Source organism: Dendropsophus ebraccatus, chromosome 1 (genome assembly GCF_027789765.1).
Source record: "Dendropsophus ebraccatus isolate aDenEbr1 chromosome 1, aDenEbr1.pat, whole genome shotgun sequence".
NCBI classification, from domain to species: Eukaryota; Metazoa; Chordata; class Amphibia; order Anura; family Hylidae; genus Dendropsophus; species Dendropsophus ebraccatus.
Window position 1 is genome coordinate 111,175,300 of NC_091454.1, and position 14,754 is coordinate 111,190,053.

Here is a 14,754-nt window from a genome sequence, read left to right on the forward strand (position 1 = left end):
GCCTTCCTATACAGATAAACAACTCCCAATCAGTGGCTGGTGGACAAAAGGAGCTGGTGCTCATGAATATCAAGGATTACTGAGCACACACATATATAATTGAGAAGATTAGGAGCATCCTGGCTATACAGGAGGTTATCGATGAATTAAAGGGGAACTTCAGGTACAGGTTAAAAAATGAAACTTCTGCAGAAGCATATAGCATTACTTACCTATCTATCTCAGTTTTGAAACTACCAAAAATCTATTTGTTTTGGGGGTTTTTTGTTCGGTATTGGGTTTCTGTACTTCCTGGTTGAGCAGTTCCCAGAATGCAGTACTGGTTGCAGAGTGCAATACTTTCCCTCAACTGTTCATCATAGTCCCCCACCCTGCCCATTACCCACCCAAAGCTGTTACAGAACATCTAGGCTGTGTTCACACACTGCAGTTTCATTGTGTTACTGAATTATTTGCAGTAGTTTATCATTTCATTGTGGTCCCACCCACCCACACAGTACCCTGTATTCTCTACCTGTAACACCACACAGCACGCTGTATTCTCTACCTGTAACACCACACAGCACACTGTATTCTCTACCTGTAACACCACACTGCACGCTGTATTCTCTACCTGTAACACCACACAGCGTGCTGTATTCTCTACCTGTAACACCACACAGCACACTGTATTCTCTACCTGTAACACCACACAGCGTGCTGTATTCTCTACCTGTAACACCACACAGCGTGCTGTATTCTCTTCCTGTAACACCACACAGCACGCTGTATTCTCTACCTGTAACACCACACAGCACACTGTATTCTCTAACTGTAACACCACACAGCACGCTGTATTCTCTACCTGTAACACCACACAGCCCACTGTATTCTCTAACTGTAACACCACACAGCACACTGTATTCTCTACCTGTAACACCACACAGCACGCTGTATTCTCTACCTGTAACACCACACAGCGTGCTGTATTCTCTACCTGTAACACCACACAGCGTGCTGTATTCTCTACCTGTAACACCACACAGCACACTGTATTCTCTACCTGTAACACCACACAGCACACTGTATTCTCTACCTGTAACACCACACAGCACACTGTATTCTCTACCTGTAACACCACACAGCACACTGTATTCTCTAACTGTAACACCACACAGCACGCTGTATTCTCTACCTTTAGCACCACACAGCACTGTATTCTCTACCTGTAACACCACACAGCACGCTGTATTTTCTACCTGTAACACCACACAGCGTGCTGTATTCTCTACCTGTAACACCACACAGTACACTGTATTCTCTACCTGAAACACCACACAGCACGCTGTATTCTCTACCTGTAACACCACACAGCACGCTGTATTCTCTATCTGTAACACAACACAGTACGCTGTATTCTCTACCTGTAACACCACACAGCACGCTGTATTCTCTACCTGTAACACCACACGGCACACTGTATTCTCTACCTGTAACTAGAGATGAGCGAACCTCAAGCATGCTCGAGTCCATAGCATATAGCATTACTTACCTATCTATCCCAGTTTTGAAACTACCAACAATCCATTTGTTTTGTTTGTTTTTTTTGTTCCGTATTGGGTTTCTGTACTTTCTGGTTGAGCAATTCCCAGAATGCAGTACCGGTTGCATCCCTCAACTGTTCATCATAGTCCCCCACCCTGCCCATTCCCCACCCAAAGCTGTTACAGAACATCTAGGCTGTGTTCACACACTGCAGTTTCATTGTGTTACTGAATTATTTGCAGTAGTTTATCATTTCATTGTGGTCCCACCCACCCACACAGTACCCTGTATTGTCTACCTGTAACACCACACAGCACGCTGTATTCTCTACCTGTAACACAGCACAGCACGCTGTATTCTCTACCTGTAACACCACACAGCACGCTGTATTCTCTACCTGTAACACCACACAGCACGCTGTATTCTCTACCTGTAACACCACACAGCACCCTGTATTCTCTACCTGTAACACCACACAGCACGCTGTATTCTCTACCTGTAACACCACACAGCACTGTATTTTCTACCTGTAACACCACACAGCACACAGTTACTACCTGTAACACCACACAGCACACTGTATTCTCTACCTGTAACACCACACAGCACACTGTATTCTCTACCTGTAACACCACACAGCACCCTGTATTCTCTACCTGTAACACCACACAGCACGCTGTATTCTCTACCTGTAACACCACACAGCACTGTATTTTCTACCTGTAACACCACACAGCACACAGTTACTACCTGTAACACCACACAGCACACTGTATTCTCTACCTGTAACACCACACAGCACACTGTATTCTCTACCTGTAACACCACACAGCACGCTGTATTCTCTACCTGTAACACCACACAGCACACTGTATTCTCTAACTGTAACACCACACAGCACACTGTATTCTCTACCTGTAACACCACACAGCACGCTGTATTCTCTACCTGTAACACCACACAGCGTGCTGTATTCTCTACCTGTAACACCACACAGCGTGCTGTATTCTCTACCTGTAACACCACACAGCACACTGTATTCTCTACCTGTAACACCACACAGCACACTGTATTCTCTACCTGTAACACCACACAGCACACTGTATTCTCTACCTGTAACACCACACAGCACACTGTATTCTCTAACTGTAACACCACACAGCACGCTGTATTCTCTACCTTTAGCACCACACAGCACTGTATTCTCTACCTGTAACACCACACAGCACGCTGTATTTTCTACCTGTAACACCACACAGCGTGCTGTATTCTCTACCTGTAACACCACACAGTACACTGTATTCTCTACCTGAAACACCACACAGCACGCTGTATTCTCTACCTGTAACACCACACAGCACGCTGTATTCTCTATCTGTAACACAACACAGTACGCTGTATTCTCTACCTGTAACACCACACAGCACGCTGTATTCTCTACCTGTAACACCACACGGCACACTGTATTCTCTACCTGTAACTAGAGATGAGCGAACCTCAAGCATGCTCGAGTCCATAGCATATAGCATTACTTACCTATCTATCCCAGTTTTGAAACTACCAACAATCCATTTGTTTTGTTTGTTTTTTTTGTTCCGTATTGGGTTTCTGTACTTTCTGGTTGAGCAATTCCCAGAATGCAGTACCGGTTGCATCCCTCAACTGTTCATCATAGTCCCCCACCCTGCCCATTCCCCACCCAAAGCTGTTACAGAACATCTAGGCTGTGTTCACACACTGCAGTTTCATTGTGTTACTGAATTATTTGCAGTAGTTTATCATTTCATTGTGGTCCCACCCACCCACACAGTACCCTGTATTGTCTACCTGTAACACCACACAGCACGCTGTATTCTCTACCTGTAACACAGCACAGCACGCTGTATTCTCTACCTGTAACACCACACAGCACGCTGTATTCTCTACCTGTAACACCACACAGCACGCTGTATTCTCTACCTGTAACACCACACAGCACCCTGTATTCTCTACCTGTAACAACACACAGCACGCTGTATTCTCTACCTGTAACACCACACAGCACTGTATTTTCTACCTGTAACACCACACAGCACACAGTTACTACCTGTAACACCACACAGCACACTGTATTCTCTACCTGTAACACCACACAGCACACTGTATTCTCTACCTGTAACACCACACAGCACACTGTATTCTCTACCTGTAACACCACACAGCACACTGTATTCTCTACCTGTAACACCACACAGCACACTGTATTCTCTACCTGTAACACCACACGGCACGCTGTATTCTCTACCTGATGAGCGAACCTCAAGCATGCTCGAGTCCATCTGAACCCTAACTTTCGGCATTTGATTAGTGATAGCTGCTGAAGTTGGATAAAGCCCTAAGGCTATGTGGAAAACATGCAAAACAAGAGTCTGTGGAGCCTCAGTTACGAGTCTCATTGCCCCAACTAGCCAGAATCCTACCCCACACTTACGAGGGGCAAATACCTCGAAATGGCTGTCTGTGGATGGAAGCCTGCCTTTGCAAGCCCTTGTCATGATCGCAATACTCGCACCTTGAGTTAGACATTGACAAAAAGGGGCCACCCTGGTGTTTCCCTGTCTATGTTCCAATACTCGCAACCGAGTGGGACTTAAGGGGTTATTTATCAGGGTGGTGTGGTGCTCTCCCCATCATGGAGGCACCCTGTTGGCAACAGGCTAGAGATATCTGGCTATCCCGTGTTTTGAGAATCGTAACTGAGGCTCCACGGACTCTTGTTTTGCATATTTAAATTTTGGGGGGCATCAGTGGAGACTCTTGATTGAGTACTTCATTGGAATTTTTTTCGCTGTTCTCCTTGAGTTCAGTGATTACTGTGTTTTGTATGTGGAAAACATGGATATAGTCATTGCCTGTATCCATGTTTTCCAGTCAACCTTACAGCTTTATCCAAGTTCAGCAGCCACCGCTAATCAAATGCCGATCGTTCGGGTTCGGATGGACTCGAACCCAAACCCGGTTCGCTTGGACTCGAACCCGAACCCGGTTCGCTCATCTCTGCCTGTAACACCACACAGCACGCTGTATTCTCTACCTGTAACATCACACAGTACACTGTATTCTCTACCTGTAACAACACACAGCACACTGTATTCTCTACCTGTAACACCACACAGCACGCTGTATTCTCTACCTGTAACATTACACAGTGCTGTATTCTATACCTGTAACACCACACAGCACACTGTATTCTCTACCTGTAATGCGAATATTGGAATAAAGAACTTTTTAAATTTTTCTTTTTATTTCCACGCACACACTATGATCAAGCATCTTTTATCTTTGAAGTTGAACTGCACAATAAGGAGTTTATCCGATATTATCTTGGGATATACTGTTTAGGTCTTGTTTTTTGTCCAGGTAGGATTGGCAGTGCCGGCTCTGAACCTCTCTGCCGTTTAGCATCATTTCTGTAAATACGCTGCAGTACTGCAATGAAACACCAACATGTGTGAACACAGCCCTAATTTCACTGCAGACATTTGCACAATCAATGAAGTTGCAGCACCTCCTTCTGGCCGGTCAGAGATGGTGAATCCCTCAGGGGATTGGGGGATCCAGCCAAGCCTCCTGTGACATTACGCCCTGCCCCCTGTCTGCATCATTTAGCACAGTGCTTCTCAAACTGCGAGGTGGGCCTCACCAGTGAGGAGCCCCTTAGATGCTGGTGGGGTGCAGCTTGGGAGGCAGTTCTCACAAAAGTGACCGTAAGCTGCACAGTCAGCATCAGCTACCAGTGTGGCAGAACCGTACAGATATGGTAATACATTGTATAGACACATCTATATAACTTTTAATGTACTTTTAATATAAAAGAAATTTTCCTTATGTGGAGTTCCCCCTTTTTTTTTTTTTTTTTTTTTTTTAAATCTTTTTATTTGGTTTTCAGATGAGAAATAAAGAAAAACAGAAACATAGCTTCATGAATCAGTGTGCTTAATATGACATAATGACATCTCAGTATACCAAACAGTAATAATGTTCAGTTTCGGAAACCAAATCACAATAACAAAATATGTCACAAAGGGTGACAATTAGACTAGAAAAGGAAATCAGAGAGGTGAGGTCAAGAGGGAAAGGGGGGAGGGGTGTAAGGAGAAAAAAAAGGGGGGGGGGGGGAGAAGGGGCAGCAAGGTTAGGGAGTGTTAGAAATACTACTTTGCGGGTCTATATTGACCTCTCAAGAGGGTGCAGACACCTAGGGGACATCACCGTCTCTTCTCCTTTGGCGAGGTGGGGGCCTCAAGGGGCCCAAGGAACCTGCTAAATCTGCTTTAAGATACCAGGTGGTGTAGGTAAAAGGACGAACCACTTGGTGTATCTCCTCAGTGGAAATGTGGAGTTCCCCTTAAACGCAACACAGAAGTGCCTATTCTATATATGAGATGCTACACAGAGGGGCCTATTCTATATGGGGAATGCCACACAGAGGGGCTTATATATATTGGGGGGGATGCTGGGACTATTGAACAGCGGGGCCTATACTATATGGAGACACAGTGAGGGGCTATCCTTTATGCAGTGGCGGTCTTTGGCACCAAGCACCCCAAGCGATCGCTTGGGGCCCCCAACATCCAGGGGGGCCCCCACGCCCCGCTCTTGTGCTCAAGACCGCTGGACAGGGCCACTGCCGCGCTCGCTGCTGCCATCTGAACTGTAACTGTAATGAGCGCTCATAGTTACATGCAGCAGCACTGACAGGGCGGGAGACATTGGCTCCCTTCCTGTCAGTCACTCTTGTGGCCGCAGGAAGGGTTTTCCCTTCGGGCACAAGTGGCAGCTTTGGCCTTGTGGTGCCAGCGCTCCAGTGACATCACTGGAGCATCGGCGCCAGGACAAGGGTAGTGCGGCCTCTTGTGATCGCAGGGAAAACCCTTCCTGTGGCCACAAGAGTGAAGAGAAGAGGAGACGCCAGGACCCAGGTGAGTATAAGTGTTTGTTTTATTGTGTTATATACTATATGGGAGGGGGAGCACACAGGGGTCTGTTTAACTGGGGAGCGCACATCGGGGGGCTATATAACTGGGGGGAGCACACAGGGGGGGCTATATAACAGGGGGAGCACACAGGGGGGCTATAGACTACTGGGGCTTCACAGAGGGGTCTATATACAACTTGAAGAGCACACAGGAGGTCTATATCCAAGTGGGAGAGCACACAGGGGGGCTATATACTACTGGTGGGGCACACAGGGGGTCTATATACTACTGGGGGAACATACAGGGGGTCTATATACTACTTGTATGACACAGGTGGTCTATATATAACTGGGGGAGCACACAGGGGTCTTTATACAACTGGGGCAGCACACAAGGGGTCTATATAATACTGGTGGGGCACACAGGGGGTCTATATACTACTGGGGGAACCACACAGGGGGTTTATATACTACTGGAGGAGCACACAGGGGTCTATATCCAAGTGGGGGAGCACACAGTAGGTCTATATCCGAGTGGGAAAGCACACAGGGGGGCTAAATACCCCTGAGGGAGCACACAGGGGGCCTATATACTAGTGGGGGAGCACACAGGGGTATATACAACAGGGGGCAGCACACAGGGGGTCTATATACAACTGGGGCAGCACACAGGAGGTCTATATACTTCTGGGGGTTGCACACGGGGGGGCTATATATAACTGAGGGAACACACAGGGGTCTATATACTACTGGGGGAAGCAAACAAGGGGCATATACTATTGGGGGCAGCACACAAGGAGTATATATTACTGGCAGTAGTGCACAAGGGGTCTATACTACTGGGGGCAACACACAGCGGTCTATTGTTTTGGAACGCGTGTCGAGAGGGGGGGGGGGGCAGAAATGCCAAGACAGCCCCAGCCTTTATGCAGGCTCACACAATTAATCTCCACACAGGTAAGGGGGGCGTCTTCCTGTAGTTCCCTCCCGGCAGCAGAGTGGATGGATTCAATCCTGGTCACTAGTTTATGCCACTCTCAGCACAGACCTGGTCTCTTTAAAATCATGTGGTAACTCATTTAATAGAGACCTCTGGGAGGTTACATAAGATCTTCTCTCCTCACAGGTGTTCTAGGTAACCAGGAGGCTGTAGGGAGGGCAGTGACTACGCAGCCATCCTCGGCGGTTATGGAGGCGAGCTAGGTACGGCGTCCATAGCGCGCCACATGCCGGCGGTATTTTGCCGCAGTCTATAAAACAAAGTTGTGGCAGCAGCCTGGATATTAGTGCGCACTGGAGATTATGAAACCCCCGGAAGCCTTCCCCCTGACTGAGCCCGCAGCTCCAGGACAGTGGGTGAGGGCTATTGAGGGCACTGAGGAGGGAAGGGGAGGGCAGAGCGGCGCTCTACACGGGTCATGTGACTGGGGACAACAAAGCTGAGCAGTGTGTACAGGGCGCACTTCCCGCACAGGACAGGACAGGACGCGCTGGCTACGGGCGGGGAGGAAGGAGAAGCCGAGAAGAAAGTGAAGAGAAGGAGGCGCCGAGAGTGTGGGAGGAAAGCAGCGCAGGGTGGAATAGAGAGCATACAGAGCAGCCCACACCGACGAGGGGGCGGCCAGCCATTCATGCTCTATGTATGCTGCTGCATGACGAGCGCTCTCCCAGGAGACCCAAGCCGCCACTGAGCTGACAACACGCTGAGCCCTGACACCCCAGCCTCCGGAGCCATGTCCTCCCCGCTGCCCGTGATAGGCTTTTACCGCCAGGAGGTCAACAAGACGGTGTGGGAGGTGAAGGAGCGCTACCGGGACCTGCTGCCTGTGGGCTCCGGAGCCTACGGCACTGTCTGGTGAGTGCTGCTGCGCCCCTGCACTGACTACTCCTTATACCTGCACTGCTGCACCATGCATCTGTAGGAACACTACTGCTCCTTATACCTGCACTACCACACCATGTATGTGCAGTACTACCGCCTATACCTGCACTACCACACAATGTATGTGCACTACTACCGCCTATACCTACACTACCACACCATGTATGTGCACTACTACCGCCTATACCTGCACTACCACACAATGTATGTGCACTACTACCGCCTATACCTACACTACCACACCATGTATGTGCACTACAACTCCTTATACCTGCACTACCACACCACGTATGTGCAATACTACCACCTATACCTGCACTACCACACCACGTATGTGCAATACTACCACCTATACCTGCACTACCACCACGTATGTGCAATACTACCGCCTATACCTGCACTACCACACCACGTATGTGCAATACTACCACCTATACCTGCACTACCACCACGTATGTGCAATACTACCGCCTATACCTGCACTACCACACCACGTATGTGCAATACTACCGCCTATACCTGCACTACCACACCACGTATGTGCAATACTACCGCCTATACCTGCACTACCACACCACGTATGTGCAATACTACCGCCTATACCTGCACTACCACACCACGTATGTGCAATACTACCGCCTATACCTGCACCACCACACCATGTATGTGCAATACTACCGCCTATACCTGCACCACCACACCATGTATGTGCAATACTACCACCTATACCTGCACCACCACACCATGTATGTGCAATACTACCGCCTATACCTGCACCACCACACCATGTATGTGCAATACTACCGCCTATACCTGCACCACCACACCATGTATGTGCACTACTGCTCCCTATACCTGCACTACGACACCATTTATGTGCACTACTACCACCACCACCCAATACCTGCACTTCTATGCCATATCTATAACTGCACTAGCAGTACTACTTGTTATACCTGCATTAGTACTACCACCACTGCCCTTCTATACCTGTGCTAGTACTACTACCACCCTTCTATACCTGCACTAGTACTACTATCAGCACTACCACACTTCTATACCTGCACTAGTACTACTACCACCACCACCCTTGTATACCTGTGCTAGTTCTACTGTTACCACTCTTGTGTACCTGCTCTAGTACTACTACCACCATCAGTCTGTACCTGCACTACTACCACCCCCTTCTATACCTTCCCTAGTACTACTTTCATCACCCTTGTGTACCTGCCCTAGTACTACCACCACCACCATGCTGTACCTGCACTAGTAGTAGTACTACTACCATCACACTTCTGTACCCACACTACTATCCCATACATCAGCACTAGCAGTATTACTCCTTATACCTGCACTAGTATCACCACCACCCACAACCACTATTACTACTACCAACACCCTATATTATATGTACTCCTAAGCACATTGAAAGATTGTATGTATTAGTCTTAGGGTGCGTTTACACAAAGAAATGAATCTGACAGATTTTTGAAGCCAAAGCCAGGAACAGACTATAAACAGGGAACAGGTCATAAAGGAAAGACTGAGATTTCTCCTCTTCTCAAAATAAATTTCTCTAAACGCACCCTTCCTGCTCTTTACACTTGGCTCACTATATAGCTATGGCCATACAGTGCTGAGGATATGGATTTACCATTAGTATTATAGCCAGATCTGCATTTACTTGTCGTATGGTTGATCTATTTCCCATTGCTTCCTGTCAGAGACATTTATTGTTTGTGTGCATTATAAGGCCCTGCTTTACATCTGCGTTGCTCTACTTAGTATGTGGGCAGGTGGAGCCCATGTAATGGTTGAAAGAATGGGATGACTGCATTGCTTTTATTAGGGTGGAGTTGGAGTCAATGTAAATGTAGATAATGTGGCTCTTCTCCCTCGGTTGGATCTGCATTGCTGCCAAGTGTACCATGCTGTCTTAGCGTACAGGTATCAGATTTTCCAGCCCTGGGGCTGTTCATTTGCTCAGCACTTGCTCAATGGTAAAATGGAGACTGTCATCACATTATTCTATAGCTTCACAAGGAAGTGATAAGGGAATAGAAAGCTTGGCGCAATTCATCTTGGAAGTCCAAAGGCCAAATATTTTGATATTGCTAAACAGGTGTAGTTCAGTTTAAACCGGCGATTCAATACAGATTGATATACATGAGGGGTTCACAGGAAATGTTTAATCTTTGCAGAGAACATAATTCTGCTACAATGAAGTCTTTCCTGGTTTAATGTATAATGCTCTGCTATTATAAAGATTACTTAAAGGACAACTCCTGTGGGACACCCCCCCCCCCCCCCAAAAAAAAAAAAAACACAACACAGACACCATACTCACCATCCCTCCGGTGACGATCGCCACTCCATTCGCCCGCCGTCCGCCTCACCGTCACCGCCGTCCAGCGATGTCTCTGACTTCCGGGTCCTGGGGATGGAAAAGGCTGCCAGTGCGCTTGAGCACCGGCAGCCTTTTCATTAGCTGGAGCGCATCACATGGCTTCCAGCAACCTCAGCCAATCAGGGCTGAGCAAGCTGGAAGCCATGCGATGCGCTCCAACCAATGAAAAGGCTGCTGGTGCACATGTGCACCAGCAGCCTTTTCCGTCCCATTCACTCTCTATGAAGACGCCGAGGGGGAAGAAGACCCGGACCGCCCCCCGGCTCTGACGTCGTTGTCACCAGATGCCGCCCGTGAGAAGAGGACCGTGACGATCGTAATAGGTAATGTATATATTCTTTAACTTCCGGGCGGGGGGGTCGGGGGTCCGAAAGTGGGGGAAGGGGGCCAGACCGGGTATTTAACCACATTACAAAGTTATATAACTTTGTAATGTGTGTTAAATAAGCTAAAAAAAGTTTTCGTGGGAGTTGTCCTTTAAGAAGGGTTTTCTAGGATCTTGCATCGATGGCTTATTTTTAAAGGGTCAATGTAATCAGAAAATGACCTACTTTTTCAATCAGTATTAGGGTGCCTTCACACCTACCGTATCGCAACAGAAAATCCGCTGCAGATCCGCAGCAGATTTAACTAAATGAATGAACACAGCATCAAATCCGCACTTACAAATCTGCTGCGGATCCGCAGCGGATTTGACAGTGCGTTTTTAATGCTGTGTTCATTCATCTAGGTAAATCTGCTGCGGATCCGCAGCGGATTTTCTTCTGCGATACGGTAGGTGTGAAGGCACCCTTATGGTAAACTTAAAGCGAATCTGTCACCAACCTTAAGGCCCTATTATTTGGATTTGGCCGATAATCACTCTGTGTAATAAAGACAACGATCATGGCTGATCGTGTTTTTTAGTCCTGACCTAAAACCATCGGCCCCCAACCCGTGTTGCTACGTGTAAAAAAAATAAAAATTTAAAAATTATAAACTGTATATATTGCCTCTCCACAGGCCTGTCAGTTCAGATACTTGCTCTGAAGCCTCAGCAGTGGCTCTGGGAGGCAAACAGAGTGCAGAAGAACACAGAGGACAGCAGAGGGGTAAATGTATAGAGTTTAAAGGGGTTATCCAGTGCTACAAAAACATGGCCACTTTTCCCCCTACTGTTGTCTGCAGTTCAGGTGCAGTTTGCAATTAAGCTCCTTTTACTTTAATGAAACTGAGTTTCAAAACCACACCCAATCTGGAGACAACAGTAGGGGGAAAGTGGCCATGTTTTTGTAGCGCTGGATAACCCGTTTAAGGGCAAGGTCTACACAGACATCACTAACCATTATCGAGCCATAGAATAGACTTTTTAAGCAAGCGCTGATCTAGCAGATAAACACACGCTTACTGGAGGGATCGTGACGTGTAATAAGACACTTAGACCTATGTAGTTTGTGGTACTGACTGATCAGCAGCACGTCATTGAGTTGAAAGGGATACTCTGGGCAACAAGTAAATTTTAACAGTGTGCTGCTTTTCTTTTTTAAATCTGGTGTTCCATTCTTTAGATAGGCCTACTTTTCCAGATACGCAAAATAGGCTGGGTTCACACTGTTTTTGCAAAAAACGGATGAAAAAAAATTTATGCTTTTGTGTGCATCTGTTATGATCTGTCTTTCCATTGACTTGCGTTACAAAAAAAACAAAACTGAGCCTTTGTTTTGTTTTTTACGTATACAAAAACGTAGCTGACCCTACTTTTGTGTCCGTTAAAAAAAGGATCCATTTTGATCTATTTTTTTTTTTTTTTTTTTTTTTTACAATGGAAGTCAAAAGAAAAACGGATGCACACAAATGCATCCTTTTTTTTTTTTCGTTTTTCATACTTTTTTTTTTTTTTGCAAAAAGTGGATAAAAAAAAAAAAATGATTGCAAAAACCTAGTGTGAACCCAGCCGAAGTCTGCAAACCAGTCTGGTGCAATGGAGGTGGGCCCAGCACACTGATTTCCTTTCCCACTAATGATGCAGCCTAATGAATATTTAATTTTACTGGAGAACAGATTTATTGGTGAGGAGGGAAAGGCTCCCGTCTCCAGTTCACCAGCTTGCTATTTAGCTTATCTATTAAAGCGGCATATCTCAGGAATGTTTTTTTTTTTTTTTTTTTTTTTTTTTTAAACCACAACCAAAAACTGTATACATCCAAGATTTGTGATGAATTTGTGTTAATTTTTTTTTCTCTAATTCACCATTTTCGCCATTACTATTAGAAAATAATATTGAATCTTGCAGCTTTCATTCTGAAACTAAAGGCCCTATTCCATGGAACGATTATCGGACGATATCGACCGTTACGGCCGATAATCGTCCCGTGGAATAGAAGGCAACCATCAGCCGACATATTTCATGTCATCTAATCATTGAAGTCGTTTGTCTTTCAACATGTTGAAACACAAACTACTTATATAGCAGCGATCTGGTGCCACCGCTCCGCGGGTTACCCGGACAATCAGCGATCACCCGGGCAGCTCCCCCCGGCCCTCTCAAGACTCACCTGCTCACTGCAGCCGCATGGAATAGCGGCAGCAGCGAACGGGGAACGAGGAGCAAACGAGCGCTCACAGTGCTCGTTGGCTCCTCAGTCGGGCCATGGAATAGGGCCTTAAAGCGTAACTGTCATTTCAGGGTCATTTTTCTGAAAACATTAAATATCAACAGTACAAGCGATTTTAAGAAACTCTGTAATAGGTTTTATGTACTAAAAGAGTTTCCTTCTGGACTGAAAAAGCAATCTCCCAGCCTCCCCCCTCACATCAAATGAAGCAGGATTTCTCTGTCCATTATGTGTCTATGGAGAGGGGAGGGGCTGTTAGGAGTGACTGAGCACGGAGGATTTCTGCAAAGCACAACACCCTGCAATCTTCTCTCATAGAAAGTTCATAGATAAGCACTGACCTTTCTGACACCTGAATCCTGCGTTTTAGGTGCCCAGACAGTCTACAAACAGCTGACCTTCATGTCACCTCTTCCTGCTCCCTCATCTCCCTCGGCCCCTCCCCCCTTCATAGGCTTACAATGGAGAGAGCAGAGCCCGTCTTCACTGGCTTCTCTGTAATGAAGACGTGTTTGCCTGATAATGCACAGATAAGAAGTCAGGGGGGGAGGCTGGGAGATTGCTTCTTGAGTACAGAAGGAGGCTTTTTTGGCTGATGAAACCTATTACAGAGTTTCTTAAAATCGCTTATACTACTGATTTCTGCAATAAAAAAAAAACATGACCGTTACGCTTTAAGACTTCCTGTTTTGTCTGCGGTAATACAGTTACGGCATTAGTCCCCCATAAATTTAGGTCCCAACGATGGCACAAATCTATGCCAAAAGAAAAGAATTATTTTTTTTAAGTGAAATAAAAGATCAATATTTTTTATTTAAAAATATTTATAAAATATGAATAAATATAATAATAAAAATTTAAAAAAAGTACTACCCTTAAAGGGACAGTGTCACGTTTTTGATAATTTTTTAATGAAAAGTAATAAGTATAAATAAGTCTGTAGGATGTTTTTTTTTTTTTTTAATGTAGTGTTTCAGTATTTTTTTCTAAAATGTATTGCTGCACAGGGGGCTGCCATGTTTATAGTGTCTGTGTGTGACGTCATTTCACGACACACACACAGACACTATACGGCACCTCCACATCATTGAAGTGAACCGACGGAGTCCGTCTGGTTCACTTCACTGGAGGCTCCGTCACTGTGTACTGCGCATGTGCATAGACATGCGCAGTACACAGCTACAGTACATGGGGCGGGTGGCGGCGCCATTTTCTTGAGGTCCCAGCCCGAGAACCGGGGAGGAGAGAGAGACCGCACAGTGAGTGGACAGGAGAACTGTGTGCAGCTCTCTCTCCCCCCCGCCCCCACGCCGGAGGGGGAGAAATTTAATAAACTTTTGCTTTGGGTGCCGGGACATTGCTATCACCCAGCAATGTCCCGGCACCAGTC

General features: G+C 46.4%; 1 protein-coding gene across 1 annotated transcript in view; it reads left to right on the forward strand.

The window, feature by feature from the left end:
* The first annotated feature begins 7,847 nt into the window (after window positions 1-7,847).
* Window positions 7,848-14,754, forward strand: part of MAPK12 (mitogen-activated protein kinase 12) — a 97,358-nt gene continuing 90,451 nt past the window's right edge. The window contains exon 1 of the mRNA XM_069976803.1: window positions 7,848-8,336. Within this exon, the coding sequence (XP_069832904.1) occupies window positions 8,215-8,336 (122 nt within the window). The 5' untranslated portion in view covers window positions 7,848-8,214. The remainder of the gene's footprint in view (window positions 8,337-14,754) is intronic.